The sequence below is a fragment of the Ornithodoros turicata genome, chromosome 3 (assembly GCF_037126465.1).
Source record: "Ornithodoros turicata isolate Travis chromosome 3, ASM3712646v1, whole genome shotgun sequence".
Taxonomy (NCBI): Eukaryota; Metazoa; Arthropoda; class Arachnida; order Ixodida; family Argasidae; genus Ornithodoros; species Ornithodoros turicata.
In genome coordinates this window covers 4,218,042-4,234,598 of record NC_088203.1, presented here as the reverse complement: position 1 = coordinate 4,234,598, position 16,557 = coordinate 4,218,042, and the positions used below count along the sequence as shown (strand labels likewise).

Below are 16,557 nucleotides of genomic sequence, written 5' to 3'. Positions count from 1 at the left end.
ACGGTGTTCCATTGAACGTATACGCTCATTAAAATTCCTGTTCACAGATCCAAACGTGTGATGGCTAACCTGCACAGTGGTCCCGCGCCTTACTCCGCAGGCTGATAATATGAAATAATAAATAATTGTTTTCCTATAGGTCTGAGATACCTGTCTGATATACCTGATATGTAACCTTATCATGTGGCGAGTAAAACCTGAAGATTCTTCTCAGATTTCTGAGACTTCTTAGCACGAGGTTTGCGACCAAGAGAATGGTGCGGAGGACACTGCGCCAGCGGGCAGAGGGCAAACTGTGCCTCTGCTGAACAATACAATGCTTTCTGCACCACGGCTGCAACTAGTCACTAAATAGCTTCGCACAGAGTATTACATTCCCTTTCCCCGGCACTATATGCGGACAGCCGCCTGGCAACACAGAGCGCTGCTCTCCCATTGGACAAAATCTGCAACTCTCTGGCATTTTGTTGACGAGCCAGAGGTACCGCAACTTCACCGCATAGCACGCTCCAAGCCAGCTATCACCCCTAGTGACATCGCTCTCGCCCTGATTGGTTGAAAACGGCCACTTATGGCTAATTGGCTATTAACGGCTAATTATTTTTAGCCAATTATGTACCGCGTCCGCGGTGCAAAAAAAGGCATACGCCTCCAGTTTTCAACAAACCAGGGGAGGGACCGATATGTCGTTTGGAATGATGGTTGACTAGGAGCGTGCTATGCGGTGTACTTCATTTCTAAGAGTGCAGTTTCCGCGCAGGCAGAACGACCGTATGCTGCGGCAAACTCATTTCAAATCTCGAATTGCAGCGCGTTGACCGTAACAGCACGTGCGATTTTGTTTGAGGGCCTTGATCCATTGTCGTTAAGGAAGACTTTAAAGCGTGGTCGAATAAAGAAGAAAGAACGAAAGTCTACAGACTGGATCCGTCATTAACATGCTCAACGGACGAACGGACGAACTCAACGGAGCCAATATGGCTCCCCCACACGGCGACCCCTTGCAGTTGTACATCGGTTGCTAGCCCGCAGAAGGTCTGTTCCAAACGGCGATTTTAACTTGCTGGCTTAACTTGTTGGTCAACTTTTGTGTAGATGAATCTGATAGGTCCGTATTTTCACCACATGATCCTGATCTTAATCCTTATTTTTGACAACGGGAGGCGGAGCCTATTACGTATATACGGCATTATGGCTACAAAATATAGGCTCCGCCTCCCGTTTTCAACAAATTAGGGACGAGAATGTTGTCATTCGGGATGATGGTTGGAAAGGAGCGTGCTATGTGGTGAAGTTCATTTTTAAGAGTGATAGGGTAGAACGTTATGGGTACCTCCGCGTTGGCGTCTGATTGGATGCTACACTTCTTCAATTGACGTAACGATGGGTAGGGGCATCTGGATGGCGGTACGTCTACCCGCCCGTATTCGAAAAAAAAAGTGAGTTTTTGTATTAACGCTACCCACGTTATAAAGGACAAGTATTGAACAATAAATTGTAAATAGAATTACGAAGCGTAGGTAGAACAATATTACACCTATTACACCCGTAACTAAACACCTGCAGATAGGAGTTCTTACCTCCTATTCAATGACTCGAGCTGCAACAATGCAAGGCAATGACAAGTGCAATAATACAAACAAACATACGTATAAGTTAACATGACGTAGTGGCTTTATGAGGAGCACCGAGGTGGCCACCAAAATGTGTTATTTTTGTTTTTGGCTGCGAGATCTTTTTGTTTTTGCGATGACTAAAATGGGCTCCTGTGGAAAGTGGATGGGCGTAGGAGAACGCGCGCGCGAGGCATCTGTTCCGCACTACTTTGAAAAAAATCGAAGAATGAGGCAGTGGCATCGCTAGGGTACGCGTCACCAGGTGCGGAAGCTCTTTGCGTCACCCCCACCACCACCACCACTCCATGCCCCCGTTAACGGATGCCTTTCCGTACCAGGCGATTCGCAATAAATAAACACATTACACCAGACAAGGCTCCTCATGTTGGTTTTGGCGTCATCGTGCCGCCGAGAACGGGAGGATGCGGCAGTATTGGAGCGGCGCGTCACCCCTTCCGTCGCTTCACCCGGTGCGGACCGCACCCCCCGCACCCCCATAGTGACCCCACTGGAGGGAACGTCAGGATGTATAGCGTAGTACCCTGGCATGTCACTCGAGACGGGACTTTTTCACGTCACACGCGGGGATCGTGTCTGTGGCTGTCTTCTCCGACTGTTGTTATAAATTTGATCACAGTGACAACACACCGAAGAGCGTAAATATTTTGCATGGTGACTCCTGATGTTGCACTCCTTGCTGACAGATGAGACACGTTAAATGTCACTTCATCGCTCCTTTCATGCTTTAGCCATGCAGAGCGGCCACCGACACTTCAGAAAAGGTGCATACGTCTTCGATCTGGTCCATGCGGAGCTTGGATCTCTGATCAGGAATAAGGAGTAAAGGTTCTCCCATGCATTCTTTTGGTAATGTTAGATCTTATGACTTGGTTGCGTTCACTGTGCTCAGTCTGCTGCACTATGCCGGAAATATTTAGCAGAAATAGGGCTAATGTACAGACGTCACCTATGTATGGATATCCCTGAATATGGATACAGACAATGTACCTGCGATTATCCTGTTACGCAGAGGCGGAGGGGGGTGGAGGTGTTTCTGAGGGGGGTGGGGGTCCTGCATTGGACAGCATGCTATTACACTACCAAGGTCAATTGCAACTCTATGTAACGGGACCGAAATTGCGGGGGTCAGGACATCCGGACCCCCTAAATCCGCCCCTGGTTACACGTCTTCCTAGCGCTTCGTCTGCCTTTTAATAAACATGAACACCTTTGTTTTCATACCGAAATGGTCTAAACAACCTGTAGAACTGAGTTCGTTAAGTGTGTTATTAGAATCTTGAAGGGCCTTCCAACCTTTCCGCATGTGAAACGTGAACATAAGGACTTCTCTATTCAACGACGACCTGCTGTTGCGGACGTCGGCCCCACTGGACGGTTTGTGATCCGGTGTGATATATGGGAAAAGGCTGCGCTTGTTGTAATTGACGGTGAAACCCGTTCCCGTTCCACGAGTTCTGCACGTCAAGGCTTGCGAATGGACGTGCCCACGGTGCATGACGGATACTCTCTTCAATGCGTCGCTGTTGCATCTGCTGAACGTTAGCTAAATGTTGCTGACGTTGCTGTATCTGCTCGTGTTGCTGCCTTTGTTGCTCTTGTTGTTCCTGTTGTTCTTGTTGCCTCTGTTCGTGTTGCTGCCTTTGTTCCTCTTGCAGTTCCCGTTGCATCTGCTCGTGCTGCTGCCTTTGTTGGTCTTGTTGTTCCTGGTATTCCTGTTGCCTCTGCTCCTGCTGCTGCCGTTGTTGTTCTTGTTGTTCCTGGTATTCCTGTTGCCTCTGCTCCTGCTGCTGCCTTTGTTGGTCTTGTTGTTCCTGTTGTTCTTGTTGCCTCTGCTCTTGCTGCTGTCTTTGTTGGTCTTGTTGTTGTTCTTGTTGCCTCTGCTCGTGCTGCTGCCTTTGTTGGTCTTGTCGTTCCTGTTGTTCTTGTTGCCTCTGCTGGTGCTCTTGCCTTTGTTGCTCTTGTTGTTCCTGTTCCTTTTGCCTTTGCTCGTGCCGCTCATATAACTGCTCTTGTTGCTGTCGGTAGTGCAGTTGCTGATGTACGAGGTGTGCGTGCTGCTGCCTTTGTTGGTCTTGTTGTTCCTGGTATTCCTGTTGCCTCTGCTCCTGCTGCTGCCTTTGTTGTTCTTGTTGTTCCTGGTATTCCTGTTGCCTCTGCTCCTGCTGCTGCCTTTGTTGGTCTTGTTGTTCCTGTTGTTCTTGTTGCCTCTGCTCTTGCTGCTGTCTTTGTTGGTCTTGTTGTTGTTCTTGTTGCCTCTGCTCGTGCTGCTGCCTTTGTTGGTCTTGTCGTTCCTGTTGTTCTTGTTGCCTCTGCTGGTGCTCTTGCCTTTGTTGCTCTTGTTGTTCCTGTTCCTTTTGCCTTTGCTCGTGCCGCTCATATAACTGCTCTTGTTGCTGTCGGTAGTGCAGTTGCTGATGTACGAGGTGTGCGTGCTGCTGCCTTTGTTCCTCTTGCAGTTCCCGTTGCATCTGCTCCTGCTGCTGCCTTTGTTGGTCTTGTTGTTCCCGGTGTTCCTGTTGCCTCTGCTCCTGCTGCTGCCTTTGTTGGTCTTGTTGTTCCTGTTGTTCTTGTTGCCTCTGCTCGTACTGCCGCCTTTGTAGGTCTTGCCGTTCCTGTTGTTCTTGTTGCCGCCTCTGCTCGTGCTCTTGCCTTTGTTGCTCCCGTTGTTCCTGTTCCTTTCGCCTTTGCTCGTGCCGCTCATATAACTGGTCTTGTTGCTGTCGGTAGTGCAGTTGCTGATGTACGAGGTGCACGTGCTGCTGCCTTTGTTCCTCTTGCAGTTCTCGTTGCATCTGCTCGTGCTGCTGCCTTTGTTGGTCTTGTTGTTCCTGTTGCCTCTGCTCGTGCTCCTGCCTTTGTTGCTCTTTCAGTTCCTGTTGCCTCTGCTCCTGCTGCTGCCTTTGTTGGTCTTGTTGTTCCTGTTGCCTCTGCTCGTGCTCCAGCCTTCGTTGCTCTTTCAGTTCCTGTTGCCTCTGCTCCTGCTGCCCCCTTTGTTGGTCTTCTTGTTCCTGGTGTTCTTGTTGCCTCTGCTCGTGCTGCTGCCTTTGTTGGTCTTGTTCCTGGTATTCTTGCTGCATCTGTGCGTGCTCCTGCCTATGTTGCTCTTGCAGTTCCTGTTGCCTCTGCTCGTGCTGCTGCTTTTGTTGGTCTTGTTCCCGTTGTTCGCTTTGTCTCTGCTTGTGCTGAAGCCTTTGTTCCTCCTGCAGTTCTTGTTGACCCTGCTCTTTCTGCTGCCTTTGTTGGTCTTCTTGTTCGTGTTCTTTTTTATTTTGCTCGTGCCACATATTTAAATGGTCCTGTTGCTGTCGGTGGCGCGGTTCCTGATATACGCGGTGCATGTGCTGCTGCCAAAGCGAAACGATCTCATGTTTCTGCAGCTGCTGCTTTTGCTCATGTTGCTGCCCTTGTTCACGTCGTTCTTGTTGGCTTTGCTCCTGTTGTTGCATTTGCTCCTCTTGCTGTCGTTGTTGCTCTTGTTGTTCCTCTTCTCCTTGTCTCTGTTCATGGTCTTGCGTTTGTTCACCTTGTTGTTCCAGTTCGTCATTTTGCCTTTGCCGGTGCCGCTCATTTTCTTGATCCTGTTGCTGTCGGTGGTGAAGTTGCTGATGCTCTGCGCGGAGCACGTGTTGCTGCCATTGCGAGACGATCTCATGTTTCTGCAGATGCTGCTTCTGTTCGTGTTGCTGCCCTTGTTGCTTTTGTTGTTCCTGTTGTACTTGTTGCATTTGCTCATTTTGCTGCCTTTGTTGCTCTTGCTGTTCTTGCTGATTTTGATCATTTTGCAGTTGGTCCTGTACACGGTCTTGCCATTGGCTCTGCCAATGGTGCTGCTGCCCCTGTCGCGGTCCCTGACTCAGCTGTTCCTGTAGCGCTGCCTGATTTTGTTGCTGTTGTCCGTGGTGTGCCTGCAAGGACTGTTGTTGTTGCTGATTCTCTTGTTCCTTCTGGTTCCTTCCTCGATGCTGGTATTGGTCCTCCTCATTTACCTGCCACCTTCCCTCATTGTCCTCTTCGTCTTCATCGCGGTTACGTGAAACGTGGTAGACACGATCTGCGTGATACACAGGAAACGTAACGCTGCCGCCCGGAAAGGTTTGACGTCCTACACCCGTGGGCAGCCATGGAAGGAACTGCTGACGCTGAGCGTCCTGCTGTCTAGCGTTTACAGGTGCAGCATTCCAAGGATGACGGTTATCAACTACCACACGCTGCTCCACACTGGATTGCACTCCTTTCGCATGTGATCCTTCTTCACTGCTTCTGCTCTGGTGCTGTTGCCATGGGCCTGACTGAATGACAGGGATCCAAGGATTCCATGGTGCCCGGTGTCTTACAGCTTCGTTTATTGCGATACGTTGAACTTGGTTCGCGTTGTAAATCGGAAAAGTAACGCTGCCACCTGGAAACGTTCGGCGAGCCAACATAACATCGTGGTGCTGTAATCCGGGAAACAAGAAATCTTGCACCCTTTCCCGTTTCTGTTGTCGTTGCTGCTGTTCTGTTTGTTGTTCTTGTTGTCTCTGTTCCTTTCGTCGTGCCTGCTGTCTTTGTCGTTCGCTTTGTTCTCCCTGTTTCTGTTCGTTTGCTTCTTCCTGCTTCTCCTGCTCTAGTTGTTGCTGTTCCCTTCGAAGTTCATCATCAGCTTGCTGTTTCTGTTTACGTCGTTTCTCTGCTTCTTCCTGTCTCTCCTGCTCTGCTTGTTGTCGTTCCCTTCTGAGTTCATCCTCAGCTTGCTGCTTCTCTCTACGTTGTTCCTCCGCTTTTTCCTGTTTCTCCTGCTCTGCTTGTTGCTGTTCCCTTCTGAGTTCATCCTCAGCTTGCTGCTTCTCTTTGTCTTGTTCCTTCTGTTGCTCTTCAAGCTCTTCCTCATACTTCCTTCTTCGATGCTCCAGCTCTTTGTCTGTTTGTTTTTGTTCCTTTTCGTGTTCTCGTACAGTTTCCTGTTTCTGCTCTTCTTGTTCCTTCTGCTGCTCCCCGAGCTCTCTTGGTTTCTGTTCCTCTTCTTTGTGATGTTCTTCTAGTTCCTGCTCCCGTTGGCGTTTAAGTAGATCGTTTAGGGCGCGGCTTTGATTCGTTGCATGATTTACCTGTTGAACTTGTTCCGTTAGATTCCTTTCAGAGATAGTTCTATTTAGCTTTGCTGTGGAAACAGTCCCATTTTGCTTAGTCCAATAAGTAATCGTAGTTTGGTTTCTTGTAGAATCAGTCGCGTTCAGATTGCTCCCCAGGATAGGTGACGTTGGGTTCCTCGCAGGAACGGTTGCGTTATGATCGTCCTGAGGAAAAGTTGAAGTTAGGCTGCTTGCAGAAACACTATCGTTAAGCTTCCTATAGGACCCGCTTGCATTGAACTGTCTTCCAGAAGCAGTTGCGTTCAGCAAGAACGTGGAATTGAAGCCATTTTTACCGGTACCAGAATCAGCCACAAAACTCGTTTTACTGACGTTGCGCGTGTGGTTGACGTGACTTGAAACGTCACTTCCGTAATCATGACGGCCGCTGGACTTCCGATTTTGCTCCTCTTGCCCACCTCCCTCGCTGTCATGTTGAGCGCGATTGGCCACAGGGTTCCAGCGAACGTTGCCGCGATTTTCGACGTGAATGACGGGCTTCGCAGCAGCCTGCTGGCCAACTCCGTTCCACACGGGGTAGCTGACGCTACCACCCGGGAACGTTCGACGTACAACCACGAAAGGGTTGTAGCTCTGCTGGAATCGGTTCCACGGCACATCGCCGACGAATGCGGCGGGACCCTCCACACTTTGTTCTTTTTCTCGTTGGTACGTCCGCGCGGGGACACTAACCGGGATGTTGTGGTACTGTGCCTCCCACGGATGCCTTTGCTGTGGGAAGTCGTAGTTCTGGAACAGGGACGTCGGTACATAAAATCTGCATTCTATGGCAACACTATATAGGTTAATTGTGTACGGGTGGTCTTCGCGCTCATTATCATAGTTCTGAACGAAAGTAACCATTTTACAACGATTACAATATAACAAGATTTATAGATAGGGAGTGATTTTTTCGGGTTAAATGCCTTTCTCAGATTCGGGGGGATAAAAATCGGGCGCTATTTTTAAATCTGTAATTCGGGCTATAATTGTGCCTTCAGGTGTTATCGGGTGTTTTTTGTTGCGCCTCCTGTCTACTAAGTCCTTTCCTATTTGTTTTTCCTTTTTTTTTTGGGTGACCTATACCAGTGCTAATACCCGAAGGCATAGTCGGTGCAAACACACATGACATGGGTATATTTCTGGGAACGTAAGTGACCCATTCTTTCATGTGCTACACGTGGCGACCTTTTGTTCGTCCCCAGTGGCGGCGTCACTTGAGGATTTCTTAGTGACTGGAATTCTTGGAGATATCGGGTTTAACCCGAAAAAGTCACTCCCTATTTATAGATTAATCCCGTTATTTTATTGTTTGTCTACCAAAACGTGTCGCGCTACATGGAGGCATTGGTATCTAGAGTGGTCTCTATCTAAAAAAAAAAACAAAAAAAAAACAAAGAAAATCTCTTCTTTCGTTATGTATAGTCCAATCTGATACAGACTATACCAAGAATGAAAACGAGGGCATGAGACGAGAGCGAGATTTTTGACGTCTCAAAACTTGAAAAAAATTGAATTTTTTTTTACGATTTATGACGTCATTTTTTTCTGTGATTTACCGCGAAGAAACTGTAGCTATGAGCGATGTAGAAACGTGGATAGCTAGAGAGAGGACAGCAAAAGGGAGAGGGAGAGAGCTGGTGTTTAATATACGTCCTGGTGCTGGTACGTCCTGGTCCTGGTGTTAATATACGTCCAGGGACGACTTCAAGGGGAATCGTATGCCCTTATCGTAGTACACTCTCCACTACCCCTCCATTTTACACTCTGTTTCAGTGAGTGGTAGGGTAAACATACGCGAAAACGTAAATCTTCTGCGTAATATAGGTAATATATAAAACATAAGTTACGTGGTACTCACATAGAAAAAGTTCTGTGCATGGGCGTCTGCAAGAAAAGAGACACTTATAAGGAAACGGGTGTCGCAATGTTGTAAGAACGGACCACAAAGGGACGAAAGGGTTCCCGAAGTACAGCATTAGAGGAAAAGGAAGTATGGCCGAAGTGACGTATGACATGTTTTAGGAAATGTTTTAGGAAATGTTTTAGGAAAACTCAAGAAAATATTACCTGTTTCTTGTTTGTTTGGTTGTTTGTTTGTAAGGAAAAAAAAAAAAGACCGACATTGTCTGGCCGCCAATTTTAGCTCCGTTGATTATCGATTGATTATTGATTGATCGCTGCTAGTCCATCTTACCATGTCACTTGTGTTTGATGTAAATCAGGCAATGTAGCTTTCGTGATATGGTAAAGTGGGCCAAGTGAGCTTAATCAACATAGTTGACGGTGATTGGATCTTTTTGTGGAGCACAAGTAGCTAAGGCTATCGTAAGGCCATGGCAATATATATATATATATATATATATATAGATAGAACAAATAGGTTAGCTCCGCCTTCGTCAGGTCCTGACGAAGGCGGAGCGGAGCTTCCGCCGTAACGTAGACAACCCTTTTAGCATTCCAAGTATCTTAAATGTAAATAAATTATCCCTTTTTTCTTACTTCCCGTACCTTCGTAGTCTGTGTTTCAATTTTCATTTCAGCTACATATATTCGCGGTCGTCAGAACCCCATTCACCAAGTATATATATATATATATATATATATACATATATATATGTTAATACTAGTTAACGGGTGAAGCGATAACTCTAAAAGAGATACACTTATAAAAAGTGACTTAGAAGCTGACGGAAAATAATCAAGATTAAATCATGTAAGCTTCTAAGTTTTGCTACAGCAAATATGTTTGAAAAGACCATATGCCATTATTGTCCCAATAAAATACCGTTATAAAAGATGGGTGACGTGGTAACAGGTATCGACACCCGGAGAAAGGGATCAGAGAAACGGAGTCCTCACAATTCAAAATTGTATGTCCTTCCAACATGCAGCATCTCTACACTTTTTGTTTTTCTAGATAAAATTCCCTGGAAGCATACATGTAACAGCAGTGCGGCAGAAACGGAAGACACTTACACGATATTGCGAACGCCACAATGAAGAAGATATTACATCCCATGTTGCAGTGTCTCATCATCTGGAATGGAACATTTCAACAGGGTTAACACACATCGAGTTATTGACGTATTCAGAGAGTTCTAGAATAGGGCACTCAAAATCTTTGAAAGCACAAAGAGACGAGGAGCCATAACTGCACATTGCGCAAAACAGTGTCCGGACGAAAACAGAAACCCACAAGGACCAATGCGATCAAATTTGCTATCCACTTGCTTCTCCTTAACGTAACGCAATGTAATCTAAATCTAAAGTGGTTCACTTAAAGCTCGCTGAATGCCGACAATCAGAGTTCGGTCCTAGACATAACCGGAACTCTCCAAGAGTCAGCCCCCACCCCCACCCCTACCCCCACCCACCCACCCAAGCGCAGGTATCCATTGCCATTTTCTGGCTCTACGATAATTGGGTCATACACCGAACCTTCCGAGCTACACAGCATTTAAAACGATTGAAAATTATGTGACTTACCATCTTTCGGCGCGTGTGTCTTTTCTTGAACTGACACGTCCACTCCCTCGAGTATAGCTTCAAACAATGTAGACAGCGGCGATAGCAGCGGACACTTAAGTACCGCAATTACTTTCCACGAATGAAAGAGCGGTATTTGTCCTACCGATGACGTCATTAACGACTCGCGTACAAATCGTTTGGCATCCGGATCATCCCTTATCATACACCGTTTATGGCTTATGGCCCAGCGGGTCAACACAAGACGTGGAACGCGTTTCGAGGAATTATTACCAGCTTGTCTACAGGGTGGGTGCATCCCATGCAGACATTAAGTAACAAGTCACACACCTCTGGATGGCTTTTTTTTTTTCTTTCAGACTCAGACAGCGGAAATGGAAACCATGAGTCGCTACCGGGAGATATGCAGAGAGCTGCAGTGTTATCGTGAGCACGTGTTCGGCTGCTCCGTTTCAAGAGTTGGTATGTGTGTACTTAGGAGAAGAGCGTAAGGAATTACTTCAAGCACCGTGTGTCGGAGACAGTGAATGCCAGCATGTAGTTAACCTACCTGATTGTAGTTAAAACGTAGTTATCAACTACTTGCAGAAATGTAGTGTGCAACTATACTACACTTTTAAAAATGAACTTCACCACATAGCACGCTCCTAGCCAACCATCATCCCGAATGACAACGTTCTCGCCCCCGATTTGTTGAAAACGAGAGACGGGGCCTATTTTGTGCCATTATGCACGGCACAGAATAGGCTCCGCCTCTCGTTTTCAATAAACCGGGGGCGAGAACGTTGTCATTCGGGATGATGGTTGGCTAGGAGCGTGCTATGTGGTGGAGTTCATTTTTAAAAGTGTAGTTAACTACAGTAGTTAGGTTACCGCAGGCGGCAACAAATTCCGATTTTGCCGCAAGCTTTACGGCACGATAGTGCTTCTGTCTTTTACCTTGAGATACTTGTTTGATGAGAACGGAGGTGCAGAGCAATTGTGGCATGCGTGTGTACTAAATCTTCACTTTTATCGCTGCTTATGATTCATATTTAGGTATCCACTATAGAATGGGATTTGTGTTGACGGACAACGTTAAGTAGTTAGAGATGTAGTTAAAATACATTGCAGTAGTTAAAGAAGTAGTTTTAACTACCTCCCCTGAAAAGTAGTTGAACTACTATAGTTAAACTACTTCATCTCGAAGTAGTTAGTAGTTATAGTTCAACTACTGTAGGAGTAGTCAGTGGCCATCACTGGTCGGAGATATCCGGGGCACGTTGAACAACCTCAGGTTGTCGAAATTATCCGCAGTCCTAAACCTGCGGCACGTGCACACTGACCCTGCGTGTAAATATACTCCCATCTGATCTTATTTATGTATTTTTATTTCTGCAATACTACAATCCCCCAAAAGGGTCCACGCAGAAAAGGGACGCTAAGATTCGTATGAGTCTGCATTGAATTAAATACAACTATTATTAGGATATGAGGAATTTGTCGACATCTTCTTCCCTCACAGTTTCTTTCAATGCTGCGCTTCATTTTTTTTATCAAATATAAACTATGTAATGACATATTTACATTGACACTACGCCACTATATTACGCTTACCAATTCATTTTTGTTTTTATTTTTTTCACATGGCTTTGAATGCTACATTTCAATTTGTTACTAAATAGAAGCTATGCACACTAAGCTGCTCATTATCATGGGTGATGACATCGGACCCCGCACTGGCTTGCTAGGGACCACTGACTATATACGAAGTTATGTCTGTACATGTGACGAAAATGAACAATAAAGGGACAATACTACAATATAGCATATAGGGCTTCCGATGTTGTTTGGCTTATGTATACGGTAACGAATGCTAATATAGGTTAAATGTTAGGTACACGCAAGGGAGATAAGACCAGCTGAATTCCGGCACTGGCTTTGTTTGGCTGGATTTTCTTCAGACGCTGCAAGATCAATGTAAGCAGTTCCCCATGAAGTGGGCCCAGAACGCACAGTCCCCTCACGAGCAACATGTCGTCATATCGGCAGACCGACCGCACGGCAGTAAAACGCAATATACCGACCAACGAATGGATAACACAAAATCTATAGTTAGAGATAGGGATAGCTTGTGGTATAGTCAAAGGAATACACACACACACACACAGTAATTTTTTTTTTCGCACCGTTCGAGTGGCCTATGACACCCATCCTTTTGGTGTATATGTTTCACCCGTTTCGTATTACAGAGAAGAAAGCTTCTCGAACACTTTTTGAAATGGCTGTATAACTATGGCTAATGTAGTGACGTCAGTCCTGACGGCCTCTTGAATGCTACCCAAGATACCCAAGGCAACATTCAAGAAGCTCCTGTTCCCTTCGCTACAATGAGGTCAATCTCAGTTGATGACGTTGTGACGTCACTTTAACGGGACATTGTTACACGTCACCCACTATGACGACATCATTACGTCACATCGACGGCTTGACGGTCACCGTACAGCGACACGCTGCCTGTCACGCGTAATTATAAGCTACCTCAGACACAACAGAGAGTTTTAGTATATCGTACCCTATATCGCCTTTGCGTACGTAAGGGATAGCGTTGGTGGTTCTGCGCATGCGCAATACATAAACAGAGCTGTGTGCATTGCGCAGACCCACCACGCTAGCCTTTACGCACGCAAAGGCGACAGTGTACGATATACTAAAAACCACTAGTGACGGGAAAGTCACGGGATGACGAATATAGACGCCAAATCTCATAGCCGCCCGCATAGCGTGGTGGTGGTGGTGATTGGGCTTGCCGTTGTCGGCCTCACGTAGGTGGGCAACGTCACGACTCACGCCCTGGGGGAATGTGCGTCCTGGGCCGACTTCTAAGGGAACTGTGCCGACATATGTCTGAAAGCGTCTGAGGAAAACCCAGGAAAAACCCCAGACAGCACAGCCGGCACCGGGATTCGAACCCGGGTACCTCCCAGTCTCGACGTGACATGGCCAGCACGCTAACCACTGAGCCACGGGAGCTGGTGCATAGCGTGCTCCTCGGTATACGACCGTAACTCCGACGACCACAACAAAAAGGGAGAATGGCTGCATGATACAGCGCGCACTGACGCAGGGCCTGTTTATACTTCGAGGTTGAATTGCACCAATAAAGTGTGGACGGTCTCTTTGAGCGACGCATTCCACGTAAATGATACCTGGATATATAGCGCTCTGTGAGGAGAGTATGGCGAAAGTGCCGGAACTGCATCAAAAATAGTTGTTGCGTAATTTCCTCGTATAGAAGAAAGCCAGCCAACTGATTATTACCATCTAATTAATAAATGAACAGTTTTTAACTTTTACGTCAGGAGACAACTGTGATCATGAGCAACGTGATGGAGTTACTTGCACACGGTGCACCGCACTTCATTTGCATATCGAAGGGCGACGTTCCTAAACGACTTGTACCATGCCGCTTAAGATGCTCGTGTCGTCAGCTAGGTTCGAACCCGTCACTTTGGAATCCAGCAGTCGCGCACGTCGTCCAATCCAGGATTTGAATGTAATCAAATATAGCAAAGCCATATGAGGATATTTTCCTACATAATAACATATTAGAACAATCATATTAGAATGTTTTTGACACCAACTGTTCTCTGACACCAACCTCAGTGTTTTAGGCACTCTCTAATAATAATAATAATAATGGTTTTATCTAGTTCCCAAGAACAGCTTATGTTGGCTGGCTCTGAAGTTGATATAACATAACACAACATAAAATTAGGTATTTATTTATTTTATCTATTTATTTACACCCACACTCTTAAAAATGAACTTCCCCCACATAGCACGCTCCTAGCCAACCATCATCCCGAATGACAACGTTCTTGTCCCTGATTTGTTGAAAACGGGAGGAGGAGCCTATTTTGTGCCATTATGCACGGCACAAAATAGGCTCCTCCTCCCGTTTTCAACAAATCTAGGGCGAGAACGTTGTCATTCGGGATGATGGTTGGCTAGGAGCGTGCTATGTGGGGAAGTTCATTTCTAAGCGTGCAGGTGGGGTGTCCCAGGGGCTGTACTGTCTGAGCTTTTCCCTGGGTTTTCCGAAGACTTTTCAGACGAATGTCGGCATAGTTTCCCCTGAAGTCGGCCCAGGACACATACCAACTCCGTATCCCCCACTCCGTCCTGCTGTCCTCTCTCCCCATATGTCCACGTCTGTACGCCGCTCATATGGCCACAGTTGCTTCGCGGTGCTAACACGGGATTTTAAAAAAATCGAAAGCGGATTAAGTCCAAGGTATAGGAGAAGTTGTTTCGTAATCGAACGTATGCAGTTCGGAGATATGCCTCAAGTACACTCTTAAAAAAAGGGTGTACTTCAACTCCTTTTTTGGCCACATATATATGACACCCTTTTGGAGAGTACAATTACGCTCAAGAGGGTGTCTCCTCACTCCCACAAGGGAGTAGCATAACACCTTTCTCCCTACTGGAGAGTAATATTACTCCCCGGCAGGGAGAAGGTGTTATGTTACTCCCTTGAGGGAGTGAGGAGACACCCTTTTGAGCGTAATTGTACTCTCCAAAAGGGTGTTATATATGTGGCCAAAAAGGAGCTAAAGTACACCCTTTTTTTAAGAGTGTACAAATAATGCAATAGGTGCAGTGCTTTCTTCTGAACAGCTGCTTATGAAAGCGAGTTTCTAGCAATGATTCTAGCCCTCCGGAAAGTCCCTGTAGTAGAGCCCTGCACCATCCGCGGATGGAAGCGGATATCCGCTTGCGCGGAGGAGGAGGAGGAGGAGTGTCGTTGGGAGGAACCCGAGAGGTCTGCCTGCCTGATTAGGCGGCATGTTTCTCGGGAAGGGAAAGGTGGTGGAGAGGAGGAGAGGAAAGGGTGAAGTGGAAGACCGAGCGGAATCCGCTCGGGGGGAGGATAGCTGCGTCCATGGGCCGACTTCAGGGGAACTGTGCCGGCATACGCCTATTACACATCTGAGGGAAACCCAGGAAAAACCCCAGACGGCACAGCCGGCCCGCGGATTCGAACCGCGGACCTCCCAGTCTCCAAGCGCACGCGTTACCGCTGCGCCACCGGAGCTGGTCGCTTGCGCGGCCGAGACAGGAGAGGGGGCATTCTGACGTCTCGAATCACGCGAGCACCGGCGTGGGAGCGTTCCACGCGTTCCAGAAGTCTCTCCATATTGTTGAAAGGTTTACCTTTGCTTGTCGTCGCGAGTCCTTCCGTGACAGCATGGAGGCATCCGAAATTATACCAACGTGCTTCCGGCGCCCATTACGCGTCCTTCGAAACGTGCGGATTTTGCGGATCCGACGCGGATGGTGCGTTTTGCTTAGCGGATCGGATGCGGATGTAAACTGTAGTGTATGCTGCGGATGCGTATCGGAGGCGAATAACGTGTGCGCGGATGCGGATGCCAAAAATCTCATCCGCGCAGGGCTCTACCCTGTAGCAGGGTACTCTTATATCCGTGACACACGGGCAGGCTAGAACTATTTTGAAGTACGGGTCCTTTACAGTTTTGAAGGACCCCTTAGGGAAATGAGTTCGCGCCGCTAACACACGACAATGGCGATCTCGCATTAGAGTATCTCTTAGCGCACTCCGAAGTTGCTCAATGCCTCCGCGATAGGCTCCTCATAGGGGTTGCAGATTATGACATGGTCGTTATAATCTAGTAGGTCGTGGTCTTGACATATCATTGAGGTCTTGCCTGCACCTGCTGATGTCACTCGAGCCAGATATCGACGGTTCCTGAGGTTATGGCATCGTCTACTCCTTCCCCTGGTTGCAAACATCTGCCCTTCCCCTGGCAGCCGGATTGCTGTGATTCCTTGTCGGGCCGCGGTGTGTTTGACGCGTCTTCGGTACTGCCTTGCCCCTCCACTCAATTTCTACTTGCATCGTGCAGGAACTTGCCATTCCCAACGTGCACCCACTGCGGGCAATCTTGAATAGTGGAGCATTTTCTCCTATACACTACCTCTCACAAAGACTCATACTCCAACGCAGTTTGCGACAACTTGGCTACCCTAACGTCACTTTGGCCACCCTGCTCGGCCCGGTCCCGTACACCCAGGGGGCGGTTACGACTACCCTCTTGAGCTTTCTCCGTGCCACCGGCCTCTCAACCGGCCTCTAAGGCCCTTTTGTGTGTCCGTGTTTCTTTTCTTTCTTTCTTTTGTTTCTCTATTGAAGGAATAGCAAGTCGGCCTACGCCTGACTAACCTTTCATCCCTGTTTTTTTTTTTTAATAAACATATCCCTCCCCCTTTGTCGCATGGTCAGTCTACATGGGACAGACGAAGAAGAAGCAATA

The 16,557-nt window shown here is 47.3% G+C and overlaps 2 protein-coding genes across 2 annotated transcripts in view; one reads left to right on the top strand and one right to left on the bottom strand.

Moving 5' to 3' along the window:
- The window catches only part of LOC135387851 (uncharacterized), a 28,154-nt gene extending 28,016 nt beyond the window's left edge, over positions 1–138 (top strand). The window contains exon 3 of the mRNA XM_064617014.1: positions 48–138. Coding sequence (XP_064473084.1) covers positions 48–61 — 14 coding nt within the window. The 3' untranslated portion in view covers positions 62–138. The remainder of the gene's footprint in view (positions 1–47) is intronic.
- A 1,514-nt stretch (positions 139–1,652) lies between these two features.
- Positions 1,653–10,337, bottom strand: LOC135387852 (trichohyalin-like). The gene is made up of 4 exons (XM_064617015.1): positions 10,238–10,337; positions 9,728–9,788; positions 8,610–8,635; positions 1,653–7,498 (listed from the first exon to the last, which is right to left on the bottom strand). The coding sequence occupies exons 1-4, from the start codon at positions 10,238–10,240 to the stop codon at positions 2,966–2,968; spliced, it is 4,623 nt and encodes a 1,540-aa protein (XP_064473085.1). The 5' UTR covers positions 10,241–10,337; the 3' UTR covers positions 1,653–2,965.
- Positions 10,338–16,557: the final 6,220 nt, after the last annotated feature.